The 26,284-nt window shown below is 32.6% G+C and overlaps 1 protein-coding gene across 10 annotated transcripts in view; it reads right to left on the bottom strand.

Moving 5' to 3' along the window:
* Positions 1–26,284, bottom strand: part of PTPRD (protein tyrosine phosphatase receptor type D) — a 1,049,942-nt gene that overhangs the window by 314,186 nt on the left and 709,472 nt on the right. For all 10 annotated transcript variants that reach the window (XM_031947762.1, XM_031947812.1, XM_031947874.1 and 7 more), the window contains one exon: positions 19,478–19,619. In XM_031947762.1, the coding sequence (XP_031803622.1) occupies positions 19,478–19,619 (142 nt within the window). The remainder of the gene's footprint in view (positions 1–19,477; positions 19,620–26,284) is intronic.

The following is a 26,284-nucleotide window of genomic DNA, read 5'->3' as shown; positions in this document are numbered from 1 at the left end:
AAACCTCATAAATTTCTATGAAAGTTGCTTTTTCCAGATATTACAGTGCCCTGAATTCTCCAAGACCATGCCAGTGTAACACAACATCTGGTAGACCTTACCATGCTGGAAAGCAACTAATTATGCCTGCTGCATGTCAGAGGAACAACTATTAAGTGAGGACAGGTTAAGCACAGAAGGCTGCCCAACAGGTAAAGAATTTTTTTTTTAAGTCCCTGAAACCCACAAAGAAGGGAGCTCAATGATTCATGCCAATTGAAGCAACAACTTCATATAAAGTTATACTCCTACTGCAAGCTATATAAATAGAAACTGATGTTGATAAGCAGTGTCAAGGTCTTTTATTTGATGTTTTTTTTTTTTTGTGTGTGTGTGTGTGTGTGTGTGTGTGTGTGTGTGTGTGTGTGACTTAGAATTACTATTTGGCAAGAAGGATTATCAACTTCCCTTTACCATAAATCTTGCCAGAAAGATTTAAATCTCTGTGTTTCCTAGACTACCCTCCCAGTCAAGTTTGGGTCTCTTCCAAAAATTTCACTGGCATAGAATGTAGCGATATCTTCCATAAGAACAAGTACTTGCACCTATATGCTCCATGGAGTGCCCCCTACACACTTAGCATCCATATACACTGCAAAATAATATTCTAATTTTAGTACAAAATATTAGTCTTTAAAATTTTCTCATATTACTTAATTTCTATTTATTGTAGAGGAAACTATCTGATGAACACATAAACACATTAAAATTTTATGATTCACACAATGAATCATAAGAAACACAGGAGAGCAGAGAATTGCTGATTAAAGAGATAACATGGTACCTAAGAATGGGTTTGGGATTTTAAGCTGAAGCTCAAAACATATATACAGAAAATATGTATTTTCATGAAATCTTGTTAATCTAATCAAAATAAATTTAAGATAAAAATGAAGAAGGAAGAATAGCGAGATATACACATAAATATATATATATATATAGATATATATAGATATGGATAAAAATATTTTCTCTATCAATGCAAGTTGGTACATTCTCTGCAATTTATAATTTTAGAGAGATTCTTAGAAGACTAAGAAGTTACTGGGCTTATATCCCAAAGAGATCATAAAGAAGGGAAAGGGACCTGTATGTGCACGAATGTTTGTGACAGCCCTCTTTGTAGTGGCTAGAACCTGGAAACTGAGTGGATGTTCATCAGTTGGAGAATGGCTGAATAAATTGTGGTATATGAATATTATGGAATATTATTGTTCTGTAAGAAATGACCAACAGGATGATTTCAGAAAGGCCTGGAGAGACTTACACGAACTGATGCTGAGTGAAATGAGCAGGACCAGGAGATCATTATATACTTCAACAACAATACTATATGATGACCAGTTCTGATGGACCTGGCCATCCTCAGCAACGAGATCAACCAAATCATTTCTAATGGAGCAGTAATGAACTGAACTAGCTATACCCAGAAAAAGAACTCTGGGAGATGACTAAAAACCATTACATTGAATTCCCAATCCCTATATTTATACACACCTGCATTTTTGATTTCCTTCACAAGCTAATTGTACAATATTTCAGAGTCTGATTCTTTTTGTACAGCAAAATAACGTTTTGGTCATGTATACTTATTGTGTATCTAATTTATATTTTAATATATTTAACATCTACTGGTCATCCTGCCATCTAGGGGAGGGGGTGGGGGGGTAAGAGGTGAAAAATTGGAACAAGAGGTTTGGCAATTGTTAATGCTGTAAAATTACCCATATATATATCATGTAAATAAAAGGCTATTAAATAAAAAAAAAAAATTGGAACAAGAGGTTTGGCAATTGTTAATGCTGTAAAGTTACTCATACATATAACCTGTAAATAAAAGGCTATTAAATTAAAAAAAAAAAAAAGAAGACTAAGAAGTTAAACAGCTTGCCCCGGGTTACACAGCCAGTGTGAGTTTGAGATTTATTCCTGGGAAAATTTAAAGTTTATATGTGGGACTTGAACGCAGGTCTTCTGAACCTGAGTTATGTTATATTGTCTATGTTATATTGCCTATATTTACATTTATATCTATAACTATTATCTCTATAAACATATACACACATACACACAATTTATAGTTTTATGTATATGTCTATACATATATGCATATGCAAAATAGATGTAAAATAATTATAATAACAATAATTCATAAGTTGGAAGACCAAGATAGCAAATGGTAGACTGGAATTAACTGGTAACAATAAGGAAGAAGTAGTTGAAACAAAGAATAGAAAAACTTGGGAAAATGAGACTATTTCATCAGAAAATTTTTGATAGAGAAGAATATGCACCTTAAATTTAATAGACCAATTTTCAGTGGTTTCAAAAAAGGATACGCACGGTGCCACAGGCTAACATGTGGTGATGGAATTCTGCCTAAGAAGAGTGAGAATGTCTTAAAATGAAATTTCAAAGAGACAAAGAAAAATTATTCCATTGAGGAAGAAAATGGGAACTCATTAAGGATAAAAGCATGGGTACATATGCAACTTGTTGACCAACTTACTGTGATAAAAATATTCATCATCCTACAGGCAATCTGATGTTAAACCTTCTTGAATTTAGCTGGGTTAGTGCTTGGAAAATAAATATATAAATAATCTCTGTGGCTGTACTCAAAGATTTTCTTACTTGTTGGAAGTTTCAGAGATTGAGGTTTGATAATATAACCTTCAAGAAGCCAATATCATCTTCATATCACAATAAAGTTGTCAGAGTGGTAAATAACTTTAAAATAGGAAATAACCAACTAAAGGGAATTAAAAATGAACTTTTTTCAAGTCTTACTGAATTTTTAAAAACATAACTTTGGAACTGGTAGGTTATCCCATATAAAGCCTTGATTTCTAATTGCCATTTCTTTTTACACCCAATTAAATTGTCAAAGTAATGAAGAATTGTCCAACTGAGTAGAACTGTGAGGATCCACACACTGCTGCTTCTGCAGTCTTAATTTGCAGATGCATTTGCCTAAAATAAAAATTTAAAGTCACCTCCCCAACAATAAGACTTATAAAGCTTCCAGCAACTTCTCTTCGAGACAGATACAAAAGAGAGAATTGTTTTAGAGGACAACTTTCTGAGGTACGTAGGGCAAGGATCTTTTCTCCTTCAACTGGAGAATTCTGACTATGAAAAAAGATTAATATTCTTCCATTCCTCTGAAAAAGATAAAATAATGATCACATAAAAGGAGGAAATGAAATTTTTGGCCCCTTTCCAATTAGCTCAGAGATCTCAGCAGCTGATAATTCTTAAAACTCAAATAGATACAGAACTGACTTAAGTCTGTCCATTTTTCTCAAAACATGCTGCGTACAAAGCCACAAGTAACACCATTAGTTATCTCAGAGATTCTATTAGACAGTTCTCTTAATGAATGAAATTCTTTTCCCTGCTTGCTTATTAGAAAGCTCACAGTAATTCAAATCTTGAAGGACTTGTGATTTTCTCATATGATATTAAAAATGAATAGGATTCATTTTCAGCATTTCTGAAATGATCAACTTTGACCTTTAAAACTTTCTACTATACTTCTGGGCAAATACTTCATTGACACACTTTAAAAATTCACTTCTCCTTTGATAATCCCTGTATCTTTCTGAAATACGACACTTTCTTGCAAGTATTCTTTTTCATTATTGCCAAATCTCTTCCCACCTTCTCCCAAAATTCTCCATTTTTTTGCTCATACCTGCTGTTTTACTTTCACACAGACAGCCACACACACATACATGATGTCACTTACAAAGTTTCTACCACTATGGAAGATAACTCTGCTGTCACCTTGTAGAAGACCAAGATGAAATGCATATTTATCATAAGGATATTTGCCATTTTAGAAACTATAGTAGCAGAAACAATCCCTCTCTGAAATTCACAGACTCAAAGAATATCTGAAATTAAATGGACCTTACTCCAAACCCATTTATAGATAATGGAACTGATGAAATTAAATGACTTGCTAAAAAGTCACATGGGGAGTCAGCAATATAGATTTACATCCAGGCCTCTCTGACTCCAAATCCACCTCTTTTCCCTTTGTTCTATATTGTATCTCTTGTGATATCTCTTCCACTGTTCTAATCTTTTTACACTCTGTAACTTTGCCTCTCTACCAACAAATTCTGAATGATTGTTGGCCTTTTTGCTGTTCACTACACAAGACACTCCATCTCTGGATTCAGAGCTAAAATCTCACTATACATAAAGTGTCTTTACTGATCCCTTCCTTCTGCTGTTAGTGCCTTCCTTCTGCTGATTAGCTCCAAATGATCATATATATGTCATCTTTGCACATAGCTGTTTATATTATCTCTTCCATTAGAATGTGAGCTCCTAAAGAGAGGAGCTGTCTTTTGCTTTTCTTTATATCCCTAGTACCTAAACATACTTGTGGATAGACTGACGGATAGACTGACTACTGAACCCTTCTCAATTAATAAACACAAATTCTTACATATTATCTCAAGACAGCTTGGCTAAGAGTCCTTAGCTATCAACCACAGTTTTTTTTTTTTTTTTTTTTTTTTTTTTTTTTTTTTTTTTTCAGTGTTTCTGAGCTTCCTCTGTTTCCATCACAGAAGAGGGATTACCAGGAGAATCATTTTCTGCCTTTTAGAAATTAAGAATGAAGTCACTAGCCACTTTTAAATCACTAGGGAGAATAAACGATCTCTTCAAAGAAGAATGCCCCTTTATTTTTTACTTGAGCTCACAAGAAGTATAATATGGAATAAGGGAAAAAAAGGCAGATTTGGAGTAAGGGATTAAAAAGTAAGGGCAAGGACCAAGATTTCTTTGGTCCTTAAAGAAGCCCTAGGTTAAGTATCAAATATGTTTATTTTGATTTATAAGATGAATTTATGGAACTGATGAAATTAAATGACTTGCTAAAAAGTCACATGGGGAGTTTCATTGCTCATGAAAATAATCATTTAATAAAAGCTTTTTAAAAAAATAGAACTTGATTCAATAGAGTCATAAGGCTTTAGAAATGAAGCTATGTGAAATATAACCTACCATTCCTTGGTATCTTATTGATGATATGCATTGGTAATAGTGTTAAGTATATTATGAGCATTTGATTTGAATAACCTTATCTTCTCAATATCTCATCTAAAAATGAAGGAGATAGAATAACTCAACTAAAATCTATCCAAATGCTTCCTAATCTGAATCATAACATAACAATGTGAATTTTGGGTATGGACCAGTGTGACCAAGAGAAGAGAGAAGGTAGAAACATAGGAAGGGATAATTTTTGTAGTAGCAAAAAACTAGAAACTAAATATATAAGCCCTATAAAAATGGAACATCATCATACTACAAGAAATGATTAAAGGAATGGCATCAGAGAAACTTTGAAAGATTTGTATGAATTGATATACAGTTAAATAAGCAGAATCCAGCACAATGTATATAATAAAAATACCACAGCTAGATTTAGGAACTATGATCAATGCATTGACCAACCATGATTTCATAGGACTTATAATTTAAAAAATACAAATAATCTCCTTCTGACAAGAAATGATAGACCCAAACTGCTAAAAATGATGGATACATTTCAATGCCTCATGGCCAACATGAGAATTTGTTTGTATTGTTTATGTATATTATTTATAAGGATTCCCCTTCCCCCAATAAAGATAGGAAGAGAAAATAAATGCTTCTTAATTTAAAAAAATAAGAAAAGAAAGGAAAAAAAATTAAAGAAAAATACAGTTCCTGGGAAGGAATCCTCATGGACACAGGGAACTTGTTGAGCCCTTCATATCACAAAAATCTATAATGGAGATCATAGTTTATGGCTAAAAAAGAAAAAATCTGGAGCTATTCTTTCACATAAAGCTAAATGTTATAAAAATTGGCAATTCAGAATTATACATGTAGGGCAGATTACCTTCAAAATATGTACTTCAGATTATGGACCATGTTTAGCAGTATTCCCAGGATACCACGCTTCAAAAAAAGGGGTACTTACTCACTATATACTGGTACATTGGCAAATATGTCTGGAGGAAATGAGCACAGTAACACCTGACTCTAATCAATGCAATTAATATGTATTTAGTTAAAAGGCTTATTTAAACATATCCACTTCAAAAATCTTCATCATTTTTCGAGTGTGAGTCTATGCATATGTGTTTGCTTTCAGTAATGCTATATTTCTTGGCATACTTATGGGTAGAGGAGAAAAAAACACCAGATAATATGTCTACTACACAATATTTAATGTTGTCATGTGCTCTGTTGTAGTAGGTTTATGGTAAAATAGTGTAAGGAAGAAGCTAAGTCATAGAAAACTCTTCAAAGAAGATAATTTGTCTCTAAGTGAAGAATTCCATTGGCTATTGAGCTAGTGACTGATTACTTTATTAATGTATCTTTGTAACAAAGATTAATGGCATCATAATAAGTGGGCTATAGCACATGCTGTCAGTTTACAACAATGCGGGGAATACCTGGAAATAAGTAATATCATAATAAGATCTAATGACATGCATAAAAATGAGGGTTATTAGGAGGCACATTTTGCTTTAATCCTGGTTGTTTCCATTTAAATAATAATACAAACAAATCTCAGATGATTTGGCACCTTTAGCAATGGTGATCACTCAGGAAGAAAAATAACAGAAATGCCATTTTTGGATATCTAAATATTTGACTTTCAACAATCAGTTTTGCTTAATAAATATTGTGTGTCTTTTAAGAGACACAATATTCTATTGTATTTTTACTAGTACATTTTAAAATCATCTCATATTTATGTATGTCTTGTCATGCTCCACCAAGAGCAAAAAGACACCACATAAAACTACTAAGTGCAGTAATAAAAACTTCTAGTATTATTAATCAAGAAAGAAACAAAAGGAGGGGAATACTCCAAGGGTAATTACTTGAATTTTTTTTTATTGCGTCATATATTTTTTTAACTTAACCAAAGAACATTCAAACCCTTCTGGAATATATGTGATTTTCTTCTTTAAGAATATCTTTTTCCATTGGAGGGAAAAAAAGACTTTAATTTTGCTGTCAGTACAGTACTCTTCTGTCAAACACATCCTACCTTTCAACAAACCTGGCTGTCAGAGTAATAGTGCACTTGATGAGACATTAGTGTGCTCAGAAACCACTAGCCTCAAAAGCTGTAGGTTGAATTACAGCAGGAGCACCTTTTTCCTATAAATTGGCTTGATTACCCTCAATCATGTATCTTACATGTTCATTTGCTGCAATCATCATCATAACTAAAACTGTGATTTCTTGGTGGAGACACAAGTTGCTTTCAAATACATTGGTACCACATCCTCAAAGCTAGAAGAAATATAGCTAATTTTGTTCACTGTTGAATAAATGCTTAAATGAAAGCAGCTCTGAAGAAGAAATAAATAATTCAAAAATATTCTCCTTCCTCTCTACTCCCTCTCCACCAATGCCATTAAAAAAAAATAATATAAGGAGGAGAACCAAAGTTAAGAAATCATTCAACTCCTATCAAATCTGTTCCTCACTACTACAGCAGCGAAAAAAAAAAAAAAAAAAAAAAAAAACAAACCCCATCCCAATACTTTTCAATTCTATATACTTTATTTCCTGGTATTCAATGGAAGTAACTACCTTTTAGAATTGAAAATACACTGATATTGGCTGAGGAAAGAAGGAAATCAGAACCCAGAAAGGGTAAACAATTCAAAATGAAACAAAAGATGATTGGATTTGGGTCAAAGAACTTAATCTGAATTTCATCTTTGTTACTGCCTAGAAAACTAGAAGAATCACTACCTTTTCTGTTCCTTAGTTTATTCATCTATAAAAGTAAAGAATTGGATAAAACTACATGGATCACAAATTTATGTCTCAAATTGGGAGACCATTGACCCATATCAAAAGACTATGAAAATTTTGTAAAATGAGGATATAAATAATGTTGATTGATTAACGCTGTAACAGACAATTTCTGTATTCTCCCTGAAAAAGATAATGTATTACATTTGCAATTTATTACAATGTAATTATTACATCTCTAAAAAATTAACCTTTGGAACAGGCATATGTAAATTCTCCCTGAAGACAATAGGCATTTTATATCCAATCTAAAAAGCAAGAACTACTGATGTCCTATATATTCTATCCTCTAGGCCAACTAATCAATCGCTCATAGGCCCCGACAATAAACATGGTTTATATCACCATCCTGGATGAAGTATCTTTCAGAATAAGTTTATCAAAGTCAATGCCAAAGTTCAAGAACCTGGCCTTTTCTGTAAGAGAAAATCTGGGCTCACAGAAAGAAGTAGCAATAGACAAGTCCAAAGAGCAGAGAATTCAAGAGATCCTACTACTGGCCTTTAGGAAGCATAACTAGGCTAAGATTTAATTATTCTTTGCTTAAACAAACAGTAAAACAAATCTATCTCTTGACTGCTTATGGTATGACTAGACTGAGATCTGACTAGACTGGCATTCTGTTATATTTGAGGCTCAATTTCCTCACTCAAACAAATATGGGATATTGGGTGACTTATTTACCCTTTCTAGACCTCAGTTTCCTAGCACTAGATGATTTATCTCTAGTTATGAATAACTCTAAACCTTTTCTAAAGCTCCTCAGGTTTGAAAGATCTATAAGCAATGTTAAATTCAACTGAGGGTGATCAGATATTCTATAGAAATACACTTCCTTTTCATTTAGACCATTTGAAAGCTTTGGTTTTTAAGCAAAGTTTAACTCAGCTATCTCTTATGGAAAAGCTTTCATGATCCCCATTTAGTCTTCTCCCTCTATTCACTTTACATTATATTTATTTGTGCAAATTTTGTATATCATGAGAGAATGTAAGTTCCTTGAAAGAAGGGCTTTTTTTTTTTTTTAAATTTCAGAATTCAACATTGTTCCTGGCTAATAGCAGATGTTTAATGAATACTTGCCAAACTGAATTAAATTAAATAGAATATTCCAGAGTTTTGCTTTGGCCATGGTTTCTTAACTTTATTTTGAAATAAGATATTTAAAACGTAATAGATGGATTATAATTGAATATAAAATAAATACATCAAATACAAAATAAATAAGGCAGCAGGGCTCTAAAAATTGGGAGAATACAAAGAAGATAATCAACACATGTCTCCGCTGGATCAACAAATCAATTAGGTCTCAAGTGGCTTTTTCGGGATGGATGTATATCTGTGGTCACATTTTGTAGTCTGGAGAAACCTACAAACTACTATTCAGAATGCTTTTAAATGTATAACTAATTAAGATACAAAAGAAAATTAATTTCATTGAAATATAGCTATCTGCCTATTCAGCTATCATCCATCCATCTATCCATCCATCCCTATCTATCTATCCATCTATCATCTTAAAAGTCTACAAACTCCAAACTTCTGGCCAAGATAATCCATGGCCTGACAGTGTCCACACTCCACACTCTCCAAAACATTGGGATCCTGAAACAGTGAGGTCTTTCTCAAAAAGCTAGAAAAGGCAATCCCTAACTCTTTAGGAAACACAGGGAAGCCATTCTATGCTAGGTTCTCCATTACTTTTCCCCTTCCCAACAGTCAGTGGGTAAAGCTTGGGGAATATTAAAAAGGACAAGGAATTCCTTTTTTTCCCCCATTCTCTTTTAAACCATTGTCAAGACTCACATCCCAGTTATGGTTTCATTTATTACTTTGATTTTACTCACTTCATAAGGAGGCATTAATCTTGTAGAAAAGTATGTCCTAGTAGATATATGATTTTGTTGGGGGAAAAGAAATTGAGAACAAAGAATTATATGCTATTTTGGATTATTCTCACTTATTAACCTTTCTTTTGTATTCTGGGCCCCATTGGTGCTACAGTAAAGCCTATGGATATCTCAGTAAAAATATTTTAAAATACATAAAACAATATACAAAGGATAATAAAAGAAGTAATTATATTGAAATGTTGTTATAAATATATTTTTTTACTAAAGTTCACAGGGCTTGTTAACCCTGATAAGAGTATTTCTATCAACTATATACAAATATTGAAAACAGTCAGTGTGTGTGTGTGTGTGTGTGTGTGTGTGTGTATGTGTGTTTGTGTGTGTATGTGTGTGTGTCTGAGAATTGTGTTTGTGTTTGTACCTCTCTGTGTGATGAACAGTAGAGATTTGCATAGAAGGATGGAAAAATTACAACAATATTTTTAATACTGATTCACTTGCCTCTTTGATTATAGGAAAGAGTACCCCACATAATGAGCATGGATAGACAGTTTCTTCTCTATGCAGTTCTCTTCATATTACGCTTTGTAAAAAACTTTAGGTTCTCCCCTGAGAATAACTAGACTGTGATCGGTTTTTCAAACTGAACACACTCATTAATCACTTGTCTGAAGCATTTTAATTGGGACATACTTGTGACCAAGACCTATTAGTTTTTTAAGTTCTTTGTATTAAAGGGGTCAATTCAAGGCAAAATCTTTAAAAAATTCACCACCAAAATTGGAATCTTACAAATACATACTCAGTGAAAAAAATGTCAACATTCATTGCTCTAAAATATACATGTTGCTACAGTTATTTGTAAAGATTACAGATAATTGATCTTTAAAACCAAAAGCCCTGTTGCCAGTGTTAAATATCTTATTTCCAGAATTTATATTCTTCACAATAGTTTAAATGGCATGAAAACAGGAACCTCCTGTTATTCAAATCAAGTTTTAAAAAAGTAACATGTACTACAAAAGAAGTATAATACTAAGACTTAGAAGTACTTACACACAAATTTAAAAAATGACTAAAAATATGTGTGAATAATTTTCAAAATTGTATCACAGAAACAATGAATTCAGAAAAGGGAAGGTGAAATATGCTATCCAACTCTTGCCAGAGAGTTAAGGTACTTAAAATGCACAGAAACGCAAAAAGCTTTTAAACATGTCTAATACAGAATGTGGAAATGTGTCTTCTTGTACTATGACTATTTTTTATGAAGTTACAATTACTTTTTCTTTTTTTAAATTATTCAATTGGAAGAGGATTAGTTGGAAAAGGAAGAGAGGGGAAGGGGAAGAGAGAGAAAATAAATGCTATTAAATATTTTTAAAACTATCAAAATTATGAGAATCATAAAACTAATTTTGAATATCTTGAAATTTAATTTAATAACTATCTTAAGTCATTTAGATTTTTTTCCTCACTGAGAACAAATAAATGTAGAATTAATGAAGTTTTTATATATAGATATAGATATGTAAATTTATATGAAATTATTTTTTGTAACTTTGACAATAAGCTTATATTTTTCAAATTTCCACTCAGTTTTTTTTTGTTATGTCTCATCAATCCATGTTAAATATATAAATTATATATATATACATAATAATCATGTAGTTGCCTCTTTTGTTTATTATATTGCTTACTGAACTCATGAGATATCACAAAATTATGTCTATCTATATCTATAGATAATATAGAGATTTTTATCTATATAGAGATATCAACATAAAAAAATTATATAAAAATAGACATTAAAAATAGAGGTAGAGATAGAGTCATAAAAGACTGGGCTTTCATATCTTGCCTCAGCTGGAGTTATAGAGGAATAGCCTCCTCCTTTTCTGATCAACAAAGCATTTTTAACTACTTACATATTTGATATGGGTCATCTTGTACCTCATTAACAAACCCCATTCTGAGGCTCTCTCCTTATTAGAGCCAAGCTTAACTGCCTAGCTGAAGCACAGGATTCCAGAGTTCAAGAAATCCACAAAATTCAGCCTCCCCCAAAAAAGGTATTATAGGAGTGTGCCACCACATCTGGCTTTTATATTCAATTTCAACTAATAATTATCTTTAAATAGTACCAAAAGGCCCTTAATATACACAAAGGGTATGGCATCATTCATTATGCTAATCAGATTTACATATAACCTTCCCTACCCTCTGAGTTTACATTTTGCTACTAATCAATATCAATATGGAACAAAATTGAAATAATACCTTTGACTTTACAGTCAGGGGATCTAGATTCAAATCTTATTTTTGCCATTTATACCACTGGAATCTTAAAGCAAGTCACTTAATCTTTCTTTTTTTAGTATCTCTTTTGCTGGATGTGACAGAAAGTCAAAAAAATCAAACATCATTCAAGGAGCTTACATTCATTCAGAAAAGACAGCATGAATTCATATAAATATTGGGCAGTAGACTTGGGATCTAGAAGTCCTAAAACATTAAACCAGCTGGAAGTCACTTAATCACTCTGTACCTCTCATTTTCATCATCTATAAAAATGAGTTTAATTTGATGGACTCCAAGATCGCATTCTGTTCTAAATCTATGATTCTATGAAATACAAGTGTAAATGCATAGTTGTTAAATACAAAATAATTAGGGAGGAAGGATGCTAAATGTTGGGAGACTCATAAAAGTTTGTAGAAGATAGTGCTTTAGTTACATGCTGAATAAAGGTAAGTACAGGTGAAGAGACTTATGAAAAGGCTAGTATAAAAAGCATGGAGATGAGAGGTGGAATGCAGCAGGTGAGAAACAGATAACCAAAGTTTGGTTGGAAAGAGCATAAAAAAAGAATGAAATTATAAACTGGGGCCAAATTATGAAAGAATTTAAAAAACAAATATTATCATGTGCTATTGTGTAAGAGAGCTGTGTTTTGGTGTCTTATTATTCCTTTGTGTTGTTCAGTTATATCAGCGAAGTCCAATTCTTTATGACCTCATTTAGGATATTCTTGGCAAAGATACTAGAATGGCTTCCAATTTCCTTCTGTAGCTCATTTTATAGATAGGGAAACTGAGGCAAAGTTAAGTGACTTGTCCAAGATCACACAGATAGCAAATATCTAAAGCCACATTTGAATTCAAGTCTTCCTGATTCCAGATATGGCACTATATCTATTACACCACCTTGCTGCCTTCTAGAGTATAATATTCACAAGGTCAGTGGTTGTCTAATCTACAGTTTGAATATTCTCTACTTAGAACAATATACTTGATAATTTTTTGTTATTCAAATAATTGCAAGTCTGGAGGCCTCATATGTAAAGATAACTATGATTATTATTATTATTATTTTAAGCACTAAAAATATACTACTTAAAAAAACAAAAAAAGCTTGCATACGCTTAAACATCTTTCCTCAATGGAAAGGAAAACAATAATTACTTTTTCATTTGATATTAACTTAAGTATACATCCATTTTTATAAGCCAGTTTGAGTCATTTCACTCTGTACCCCAAATGCTGGCAAGCTTGCTCAATGTTGGCCACTCTTTTTTTTGTCTCAGTCTTTCATAAAAATCCTTTTGTGTGACTGTCAAGCAGCTGTGCTTTGTTCTTTAATGTTCCTAGCCCAGCTCCCCAGCAGAGACCACTTTATACCGTAAACTGTAAAGTACCATTTTCACAGCGGGGACAACAGTGTTCATCTTCAAAAAGAGGCATTAATAAAATGAGACTGTAATGAACATGCTAATTCTGATCACAGAGTATTACACAATGGCACTGATAGTTGGCTGCATTCTCATTGAAAAATGGTAGAAGTTCTTTTCCAACTGCTATAATGATGCACACTTTTGAAAGAAACATATGTATGCAAACATTTCTCTCTCTTTCCCACCAAAATGTCTCCTTTAGCTCAGTCAATTGCTCACCTTTGTCCAGTAATTTCTGTCTCTACTCATTCGGTAACATTCCACTTCTGACAAAGTATTTTCTTCTCATCTTTTAAGTATTTGATGTAGTGATTTTCATTCATTAAAATACTTATATATGAGTACACTTAGATTTTATATGTTGAGTTACTTCTAGGCTAACTTTCTAATCCTGATTTGATAGTGGGGTTCCTTACACAGTAGATACCTCAAATGAAATTTGCTCCATATGTTCACACTCCTAACGCTGTTATCACATGAACCCCCAATATGTTTTCTTATCTTTAATCTGCCAATTGATGTAATTAGCTCAAAGAAGAGTCATTAGAAATAAAATAATGATAACACATCTTTCCATAAATGCAAGATTCATTTTCTTATAAGGATACCCAGAGTGAGTGAATAATATGGGCAAATAGAGAATTAACAAAGTAGAAGAGTCACTCTAGTATAGAATATATGTAGCCCAAGAACATCTGGCTGCTGTTTTTTCTCCTTGTCTTCTTGGAATATTTTCATACTGCTCTTTGACATAAAATAATGAAACCATGTTTTCTCTCAAAGAAGAATACAACATAAACATATATAAATATAGAGCACTGGAACATTAAACTAGCAATGTGACTCTGAGAAAGTAAATCTTTCTGTATCTCTCAGTTTATCATCTATAAAATAAGGAAGTAGAACTTGAGGTCCTTCCCAACTCTAAATATATTATTCTATGAAATATAAATATATTTTGGTTAACCATAAAGTAATTAGGGGAGAATCAGGAGAAGAGAATCAGCAGATCTCTCTGTAAGGTGAACAGATCAATTAGGTCTCATACAGCCCTTTCCTGGAATGGGTATGTATCTGTGGTACTTGGCCCATTCTCCATCTCTTAGCTCCAGGTTGATTAAACATCCTGCTGCAGGATATTACTATGCACATTTACAAATAATCAAAATCTATGGGCATAGACCCAACAAGCAGAAATCTCAGATTTGAAACAGGTCATTTTCTGAGTAATACCCTAAGTCCAGATTTCAGATTCTCTACTCCTCTTATTTGAATAGACTCAAACCAGCTAAATAGCAGAGTTCTGCTATGTTCTTCTAATTTAAAATGTAAGTGCCAGTTTGGGAAGGGCAAGAGATAGAATTCTACTCCTTTCCTTTAGTCTTCCTTCTTCAACCTGTTGCAGGTATTCCTCTCCATTTTGAATATTATCTTCCTGAAGGTAAATTGTAAAATAGTAAATAGTCAATTTTTAAGAGCATCCTCAAGAGCTTTAATCTTCATTTACAGTTGGCTCTCTTCTCAGCTATTCTTCCTTGGACCTGTCACTTTCTAAAGGTCACAATACAAGTGGTTAGCATGCCAATCATGAGAAGTTTCCTGAGATGTCTTTATTCAATAACAAATACACTATAATTTTGCTAGTTTTTTTTTTTGTTGTTGTTGTTGTTGACAAACCTGTGATATTTCACTGATGTGGGTAAATTCTAATGAGGAAATGATCTGGCAGACACTTTATAATGTCTATTCTTAGTTGCCTGAGACACAGAAATATAAACATTGTTATCTAAGAATATGCAGTCAGGATATATTTGATCAGGGACTTGAACCAAGGATGGTTCTCCATATGCTGTGCCACATTGTTCATAAGATACTCTCTGATCATAAATATGAATACATTTCCTAAAACATATACCTGGCATGCAAACATCAAAAGGATTATGCTATGTACACTCTGTGAAAAATGGAGCACCTGGGAGTTGTGTATAAGTGTACATAAATAGTAAACCGTCAATATTAAATGCACAGACATAGCAGGGCTATTTCATTTTGACTAATAATAGGAGAAAGTCTCACTGAGAGAATCAGTGTGAATCAGAATGATAATAATAATAATAATAATAATAATAATAATAATCAGAATGAAGGGAGCCATAGTACAATGAAAAGAATAGTGGATTTGAAGAAGGGAAACATTCCAGGTCTGAAGGATACCCAGAGGATTGATCAAATATATTACATAGAGGCTGAAAGCTGCACAACTTGAGACAGTTCCAATAGCAGGGAGGAACTAATATATATATATATATATATATATTATTTAGATAGGAAAAGAGAGAGAGACAGCAGAGAGAGAGAAAAAAAAAGAAGGAGGGAGAAAGGGAGAAGGAGAGAAAATGGGGGCAGAGAGACAGAGACAGAGAAAGACAGAGAAACTTTAGGGATGAAGATTGAGAGGACGCCAGGGAATGGGAATAGCCAATGAGAGGATATGCATGGAGATGGGAGATAGAATGCCATGTGGAAGAATACTATGAATTCAGAGAATTATGTAAAATGCTAGAAAGGTAGGATAAGATGAGGTTGTGAAGAGCTTCAAATGCCAAACCAAGGATCTTCTATATAATTCTAGGCAAGGGGTAGGGGCAGGAGGAATGAATTGGGATTCACTGAAAATTAATAGGTTTAGGGAATGATATGGTCAGACCCATGTTTTAAGAAAATCACTTTGGAAACTGTATGGAAGACTGATTGCTGTAGAGAGAATATACTCAATCATTTTCTCAGATTCACTTATTGCCAAATTCTGAAATTAAAGTGGTAAAATTAGAAGGATTTCTAATCTAATAAAACAAATTTGCAAATATGTAAGCCACAATATAAGTTGAATATTCCCCACTTTTCTATAAAATATTTTATGCACAATTTCATAACATTTTAAGTTTTTCAGATTCTGATCTATATCTGGCCATTGGCCCAGATGATTCTGGAGGGGAAAGTGAGGCACGTGATTTTGCACAGCCTTCCCTTATTTAAATCCAATTCACTTGCATATGGCACTACCTCCTAATGTTATGATCTTCTCTGAGAATGTAGAACAAACAACAAGAGGTTATCTGCCTGCTATAAGACTTTATTTTTATTTTTGTTTTAGCTTCCTTGTATAAAAATCAGTTATTTTGGGAACAGTTTCTCTGATTTGTATTCTCTCCCCCACAAACACACACACAATTTAGAAGGCTTTTTCTAGATCATTTAAAACCTTTTTGGTATATAAGAGTATTAAGAGAGATAACTTTTGGATTTTGTGATATTACATTTAAAGGTCTACTAAATGTGCCAGTATAATATCTTATGAATCCTGGTTCTGTAACTATTCACTATAAGAACCTAATAAAATCAACTAATTTCTCTGAATGTCAGTTTCTTCATCTGTGAAATGGGAGAAAATAACTATGCCAACTACCCCACAAAGTTAAAGTGAGAGGAAAAAAAAACACAATTAGATATATAAGCACTATACCAAAAGGCTGCTAAATGTCTATTCACAATCCTATTTTTAAAAATGTAATGACTATATAATCAATTATTATAATTTGTTAATTTGAAAAATAAATTTCTTGTCCTGCATGCCTTGCCAATCTCAAGTTGTTTTGAACAAAAGTTGAGTGGTTGTTTAATTTTCCTTTGTATTTAATAGGTATTTTCAGAAGGATTATAATAGAAGCAGTTGAATTATCTAATCCAATTACTCTCTTTTTACAGATATGGACACTAATTTTCAGACAGATAAAGGATAGGAAGTCACATAGAAGAGTCTCCAAATCATCAATAAGGAATATTCAGAACATTATCAATATCTGAAATAGTTCATCATTTTAAAAATTATGTACATAATTTTTAAAATAATGCAATGATTTCTGTGTTCCTTCTTACCCCTCAGACCCTTCTTAATATAAAGATAAGTAATTAAGACAAACTGAACAAAATAATAACATCTTTCTAGATATATATATATATATATATATATATTTATATATACCACATTATGAACCCAGTGCCACTCCCTTTTTGACTTCCAGTTTAAAAGAGGAATGTCCCTTAAGAGAGGAAGGCATATTTTACCATACACTCTCATCAAGAGTCATTTATATAACTATTTCTATGTTACATATTTGTATCTAGATGTTATAGCTGATCATTCAAAACCCTGAGGTTAGCAACTAATTACCAAAAAAGTAAATATTTTTAGAGTTAAATGCAGAAATACATTCTGTCAATGTGTTTAATCCTGCTTTAGATAAGAATAATAAAATCATAATATTTAAGCACAATCTCAGTTTTAATTCAACACCAATTTATTAAATACCTACTATGTTCCAGATGTTGAAAATACAACAACAAAGCATCAAATCCAGGTTCTTTTTTTATGGAATGAGGGTAAATAGTAAGGTGGATGATTGTCTAGAAATGCTGGATGCTTCTAAGGTTTCTTCAATGGGTGGATGAATGCCAGGCTCTCAAGAATCTGATATTCAGTTGGATGATTTTTGCAAAGTGTATCCAAATAAGTAAACTGCACACATTTCATGATGTAAAGTTTAAGGGGATATAATTTTCTGTACTATATAGAAAGTGAACTTGAAAAACTACATTCAGTTGGTTAGTCTTTTCTTTTTCATGTTAATAAAATGTTCATTTATATTCTTGAGCATTTTGCCTGTAGAATTGGATAATCTGATTTTCTAAGCTGCTTGAGTATTTTATGGCATGCATTTCCTCTCCAATCTACCAGGTAAATCTGGCCCATGCTATTAGTATCAGCTCTCTTCCCAAGAGCCAGGACCTTGCCAATATCAACAGGAGGTGCTTATTCTCGTGCAGAGGAGCAGGATGTTACTGCTTTTTAAATCTCTGGTTACCACAAAGATCAGGAAGCAAAAATGTTGCTAATTTCATGAAAACAAAAAGTAAATGAATCCTTCAGGGGGAAAAATCAGACTGAAAAACTAATAGCTTTAAAAATCAAATATCCATGAAAATCTTTACAGGTTCAGCTCTTATTATTAGATTTTTCATACACATTCTCCAATTTTCTTCATCTTAACACATTAAATCTGGTGTCTTGACTGCTAGTATATGTAAAAAAAAAAAAAAAAAAAAGAAAAGAAAAAAGAAAAAGATGCTACAGTGTATCATGGAGAAAGAATAATCAGGCAAATTTCCCAAGACCACATGGCCAGGTGAGAAACAACAAAGTTCTTATTCTGTGACATAAAATTGAATTAGAGATAGGGACATATCCTTGTCACTACCACTTATTTAAGAGCATAGTCATCCTGAAATAAATACAGAATGGACATCGTGTAAGGTAATGCTGATATGGAATCCTATGTTGAATTAATTACAGAAGCACCAGAATTGTAATAAGAGATAAAGGTAGCTAGCATGGCCATCCAGCAAAGAGAAAAAACATTTGTAGGCAACATAGAAACTTAACCACTAAGTCTGAAATTTTGTTAAAGACAATATCCATGGTGGCGATCTGTTTTGTACAAGCTTACTGAATAAATCAAAAAACTGCCCAGGAAAAGCAATTACACTCAAACTTAACTATCCCCTACAACCATAATTCTCCTGGGGGGGGAAAAAGGTGAATTTAAGGAATTAACTTATTTTTGTGTTTCTTTTCTCCTTTTTTTTTGAACTTCCTTGAGATCTGAAAAATAGGTATTATGAAAAAATAGTAAAAGAGAAGATAACTAAGGACAGAAATCTTAGAAACAATCCTTACCTCAAAAGATCAGGAAAGGGATAAGTTACTGAGAGGTTAAACTCTTAAGATTTGGTGGGTTTGAGTCCAATTTTGATCCTTTTGTAATATAATTAGCCACATTGTATGGTTTCTTTTTTTCCAAGCACCCCATCAAAGAAAGAGGAAAAGAAAAAATAACACCAAACATTGACAATGATGTAATCAATGAACAATCTCACTTACCACGTAAAACAGTGAGCCTGGTAGATACACTTATTTCTCCAACGCTATTGGAGGCAACACATTCATAGATTGCCTCATCCCGAGGAGTTCGTAAAGGTTGAATTCTGAGAACAGATCCGGATCCATCATCAAACTCTATTACCTATTGAAGGAAACAACAGCTGTCATAGGTGTTGTTACAAATGCCTACCTTTCAGCTAATCCTGTGTGTGCAGAATGAACTATATGTTCTTCTAAGAGTGAAACTAATTTGAGTTTTGAGTATGAAATGTCTAAGCATAATATCTGGCATAATTCAGTGAATTGGTTCTTTAGCAGATTATAAGTAAGAAAATGCACAGCTATAATGTACAAGCATATACATTTCTGGGCTCTGATGAAGGCATCACAATTTTCACAATGACACAAAAATATAAATGTAGTTTTTGTACATCTATATGTGTTATACTGAACCCTTTTAATTTAGAAAAATGCATTTTATGCTTCAAACAATGATGGATATCTTTTTGATGTTGTGCCTTGTCTAAGTGCCAAAATGCAGCCATTCAATAATTGGACAATATGGGAAGAATTAATGCATATCATCACAGATAGCTTTTCTGGCATAAAATATCATCTGCTAAGAGGTATAGATGGAAGAACCATGAAGAGTAGGTACATAAATCTAGCATTTATTCAGTAAACAGGACAGCTTTCATAACATTAAAGCCTGGTGGCTTATGTTAATTTTTCTGTAAATCGTTCCAGTATTTATTCTAGCTGTTAGTATTCTTTGTATTTTTTGAGATCATTCTTCCTGGAAAATGGAGAGTTATTTCAAAAGGAAAAAAAAAATACTTTTACCAGGGAACCTTAACTTTCTACCTTTCTGTACTCTAGTTGTACTAGAGTTGTAATATTATTATTTTAATATTCATGTTAGGAGATTGTCAAAGAACAAAAAAAAATCACTACCACAAAACAACAGATTCAATGCTTATGATTAAGAGATCTTATTACTCCCTCATTTTTTTTTACAATTATGTTTTGTTCTGAATGCAGTTTTCAGAGATGTTGACCAGATTGTATTTTAACTGAATGACAGTTTTGTATAAAACAAGTATAATCCAAGAAAGAAACAACTTTTAAGCAAGTTCATAAATATATTTATGAAGTACCGAAATTCACTCAAAATGAAACAGACATGTATTGAGCATCTACTGCAGGGAAAGCACAATATCTTTAGATAAGATAGAGACATTACAGTCAGTCTTTAGAGAAATAGGGTAGGGTAAACTGGATCTGTAGCTTTGCTGCTTTAGGCAACTCCCAGATGAGGAAACATTCACTCCTTATGAAGTATAGCACCTTTTCTGCAATTTAGAGATTTAGAGAACCAGATAGGGCACTGAGAGATAAGGAGATGGAATCTAGGCCTATGTCTCCCTGATTATGAGGGGATTCTCTGACCACTATTTTCTGATAAAGGGATATGTAAATAATTATAATATAACAAAATACAGAATCAATGCATAAGGAAGGAAAAATACAATGTAAGAGCGATCACTACTCATTGAAGGTATCAGGGAGGTTTCATGGAAGAAAATAGATACATTTAAATTGGGCTTTAGGGGATAGTAAAAGACTCAAGAGGTTAAGATGAATGTAGGGATCAATATGAGTAAAGTCATTAAAGATGAAGGCACAGAGTATGGATGAGAGATGATAAATAGTTCAGAATCAATAACGTAAGCTCAAAGTGGGAAGGCACCTCAGGGGAAACAAAGTCACATTTGTACCTAAACAAGAATCTCTTTTATTACATAATCCAAGTGGTTATGTACATTGTAACTACTTATTAGTGTACATTGAATCACATAATTCATCCAAGCTTTGCTTGAAGCCTTACAAAGAACAGAAATCCACTCCATAATGAAGAATTCTGGTCTACTTTGGGATAAATATTATTGCTGTACTGAGTATGCAGAGGAAAACAGTGTGGGATACTTCTAGGCAAGTAAGATGATGTCAGAGTATGGGATCTCTTGAATACTATGTTGGGAATTTTAGACTCTACTTCATAAGCTAGAGTTAACAATTGATTGGTTTCAATAGTTATGAACAAGATCAATCAAGTAGTTCTGTGGAAGATGATATCTTATATCATATATATATATATATATATATATATATAAAATGGAAGAGTATAATACCTTATAATCTGTTATTTTATTTTTGAAAAAATACTATTAATATTTGATTTGGTAGAGGAAAGCATTGCTTTATAGGCTCTTCTTCAACAAAGTTTATACTGGTGTAAATCAATAAATAACTAAATGCTTACTATGTGTCAAGTATTGTATTAGCCACTGAGATATATACATATTCATACACAAAACTGATACCATTTTTGTTCTCAAGAAGCTTATGCCCTACTAAATTTAAAAATAACTTAAAATTTCTAAGGAAGTAACAAAATCAACTTTGTTCAATACCTCTGTTAATTAATATCAAGTGAGGTACAAATAGAGAGAGAGAATCTCAGAGGAGGGAGGACTTGTTAAGAAACTGTGGGTGGCAATGATGGTCTGTATTAAGGTGCTAGAAGTGGGAAGTGAAGGGTAGACAGAAGCAAGAAATAATACACAGATTCAATAGGACCATGAAAAGCAAAAAGAAGAAGGAACATAATATCAATATTTCAAACACAGGAGACTGAATGAATATTGTTGTCACTAACAGAAACAGGATATACAGGAGAAAAGAAAGGTTTGAGGCAAAGAAAAGAAGCTCAGTTAGAGTTTGAGAGGCTGGTGAAGATAACCCACAGGCAAGGATAGGGAAAGGACTGGAGCACAGAAAAAAAAAATAGACCAGACTGGTCACACAGATTGGCACTCATTGGTATAGAGAAAGAAATTAAGTTAAAAGAGAGAATAGAATGATCAAAGAACAGTAGAGCAACAGAAGAGCACCCAGGATAGCACTCTGGGGAACTGTTATCTAACTTAAAGCATCAAAAGAGAATAAGGAAAGAGAGAAAAAAGATAAAATTTAAGTGTTTATTATGTGCCAGACACAGTGCTAAGCACCTTACAAAAACCATCTCATTTGATCTTGATCAACAATCCTGCAAAGTGCTACTACTACTCTTCCCATTTTAAAGTCATGGCAAATAGATGTTAAGAAATTTGCTAAGTTACACAGCTCATGTCTAAGCTTCATTTTGTATTCATTTTCCTGACTTCAGGCACAGAGCTGTTCAGCTACTTTTAGGTGAATAAGTAACCAATTTAGCAAGGACAGACTAGTATGAGAGGTAGCTGAAGAAAGCATCTCTGAAGCTAACAGAGAAGAGATTTGTTGTTACTGTTGCTGTTACCACAGTTTCCCTATTGAGAGAGATAAACGGGATCAAAGGCTACAATAGGTCAAGAAAGAAAGAGAGTCAATGATGTTTTATGATTAGGAGTGGAACCAAGGTGATTTTTCAAGGGGACTGTGGAAAAAACAGACAAAAGGAAATTTGCGAAATTATGTATATATAGTTTTTTTTTTTTTCAAGAACGTATGGTTCAGGGGAAGAGAGAAACAGCATAGTAACTGGAAAGAATAGAAGGACCAAAGGAATTATTTATTTTCTTTTTTAAATGATTGGAGAACTTTGAGAATGCAGACTGAAGAAAAAAATAGTAAACAGAAAAAGGCCAGATACCTAAAAGAGAAATAAGTGCTAGAATAAATTTCTGGATGAAGCAAGAGGTAGTAATGAATGCAAAGCATAGGCAGAAAATGTAGTATTTATAGGATCATGTCTTCCTCTGAGATAAGGAAAGAGACAGAAAAATATTAGTGATGATGTCAAGAAATTTTGAGATGTGGTATCACATCAGTTTTCACAGAGAAGTGGGAGGTTAGTTATTAGGAGTAAAGTTATGATTAGGTGTTTGGATGAAAAGAAAAAATTTGAAATAGCTGCTGTGGAGAATGAGAAAGAGTCAGTAAGAGTAGAACAGGAGAACTGCTGAGCAGCAATGAGAGCCCAGCTGAGGTTATTCATGCACAAGAAATTTATAGTGAGTGAAATCAGCTCAATTTCTTGACTTTCTCCAGCTATAATAACTATATATACATTTTTCTCAAATGATTTTGTCAAAGAAGGCCCCGGTGCTATTTTTCAAACAAGCCCATTTCATCTTACTTTCTCCTTAATGTTCTGGAAGATGCCCAAAGGTTCACAGTTTCTTCAAATGTCTCTATTTGCTTCTTACGTTAATTAAGTACTACATTTAGTGTGACTCTATTATGCCCTTTAGGGTGGAAAGGAATATCTTAATATGTGGTTTCATTTTTATATGGAACAGAACCAATCTATATCTCACAAAGCAAGCTATTGCTTTAAGTGCTTAACATTTGTAATGAGATTTTAAATTTTTTATCAACTTACTATGTACAGACAAAAATTTTTATAATTCTTTTCATATATTTGGACTTTGATGATTTTGCTACCAAATAATGTGATAAATCCAGCATGGAATACCTGGGGAGGAAATACCACATATTGTATATGTGTTCGTATGTGTATGTACACATATATGTATATAAAAACACACACACACACATATATGAAATCTTCACTCTTATGATTCCTCAAGCATATATTCTGCAATGTAATTCCAGGATAGTTCTAAAAATTAATTTATTCTGGGGGATGTCTATGTAACTCTCAGTATAGAAGTATGCACTGAGGGAAAGTTAGTTACACTTTTACTTTAAGAGTTAATCAAAGATTTTTCATATTGCTATCATTTAATTTTTGTCACAAAAGTTCCTACAATAAAACCAAGTTCATTATCAAGCAGTGTTACAATATACTTTAAAAGGAATATATATATATATATATATATGTGTGTGTGTGTGTGTGTGTGTGTGTGTGTGTGTATACATATACCTATACATATATAAAATTCAGGTATGTATGCAACAACCATAGGGATGAACACAAGAAACAAAATATCCCTTTCATGTCTTCACAAAAAGTAGAAAACATTTTTAGATAATTTAAAAAAGAAATTCCATTTCATTGGAAACACAATCATATAGGTAATTTGGAAAATCCTGTGAAGATATTTTAATATTTATTATTTTTACATAAGAACAGAGATTTCTATTTCCCATTATGTAAGAAGTAAACTATTAGTATCTCTATTGAAACTGTGTAGTTCTGTGTAGAAGTAGGTAGGAATAATTAATTTTAAAAGTGGCAGTTAAAGACCTATTTTTAACCATACATTTCTCCTAGTATGGAAATCCTTCAGTTAAGACTGTCACAAGATTACTCTTGTTTTACTGGTGGCAAAAAGAGTCTATTAAGAGTACTTCAGTAATTCAAAGGATCTGGGATCTCATGTGAGTATTTCCTCAAATGCCTCATTGTCTTGAATGACTCTCATCTCTAACTTTGCTGAAATCCTCCATGGTCAGGCAGTTGTCCATACAATTTGCTCAAGGCCTTCTTCCAGGTCTTTCTGCACTGTGTCAATACCAACAGAGCAAATGGACTGTGAAAAAGTTATCTCATGTTCATACTACATAATCAGCCCACCTCCTTTTGCTGTCATTTATATTTGATGACATTTTTTTACACTTCTAGTATAATTCTTCAGTCTCAACCTACTTATGACTACAGTGTTTTTTCAAGATCCTCTGAGAGACTGGCAATTTTAATTTAATTTTTTAAACACTATAGTGCTCTAAAACAATAACCATACAGCTTCAGTGGAAGAATACTGATGTTAAAAAAGATGAAAAAAAAAAAGATGAAAAGATTGGGGTCACTAAAAAGACCATAATTCCCCAAAGGCAACCCAGATAATTGTTCATTTTCAGTTTCTGTCCTACTTTTACATGTTGCTAGACCAGATCTATGGGTCAATCCAACTGCATATCATTCTCAAGACAATGACCATTCTTCATCTACTTGATTTTCCTGTTGATTAGGCTGAGTTTATGCAATTTATCTAGTTTCAGAGCTTGTGAAGTTTATCAGGTAGGTTCGTAATGCTGTGGGTAATGTAATTGGCAAATAGGGGTATCTGGGGAACTATATAATTTATAGAGTAGCTTGTTTCCATTTAGACCCATCTTCCATTATGATAAAAAATACTTCTAATAAATATATATCTCCTGGTTTTTTGCCTTACTTGATACTAACAATCAGAGAGATAGTGAACAAAGTAGTCCTCATTGTTATTTCTTTCGAGGAATCTTTCAAGATTCTAACATCTAATAGTCTATGAGATCATTGAGAACAAGGAGGGTTTCGCTTCTGTATTTGTATTCCAGTTACCTATCATAGTACACGGCACTTAAGCAAGTATTCAACAAATGGCTGTTACTTCATTGAAATATGCATATATTTTGCTGGAGAGACTTTACAAGAATGTTTTGGCTCTATTAAATCAAATGCTTTTTTTATAATAAAATAATATGAATAGTAGGATTTTGTATTCTCTGTGTTTTCACAATTTATTTATCTGTAAAAGTACTATCTTATAGATCATTATTTGCAAAAGCCTCATTCTTCTCTTGTCATACTTTCACTAAAGATACCGTCAATGTGTGTGTGTATAGATTAAGCTCATATAAATTTTGTAGAGATGAGAAAGAAGGATGGTATGGATTGGTAGTTATTAATATTTTGTTTGAAATTTTTTTTTCTTTTGGTAATAACAAGTTCTAACTTATGACTTTTTCCAAACAGATTTATTCCTTTCCTTTAGATATGCTTGTATTATTATATATGTATGTATATGTGTTTATACATAC

Source organism: Sarcophilus harrisii, chromosome 1, assembly GCF_902635505.1.
Source record: "Sarcophilus harrisii chromosome 1, mSarHar1.11, whole genome shotgun sequence".
Taxonomy (NCBI): Eukaryota; Metazoa; Chordata; class Mammalia; order Dasyuromorphia; family Dasyuridae; genus Sarcophilus; species Sarcophilus harrisii.
The sequence above is the reverse complement of the archived record's forward strand: the minus strand, read 5'-3'. Positions and strand labels throughout refer to the sequence as shown.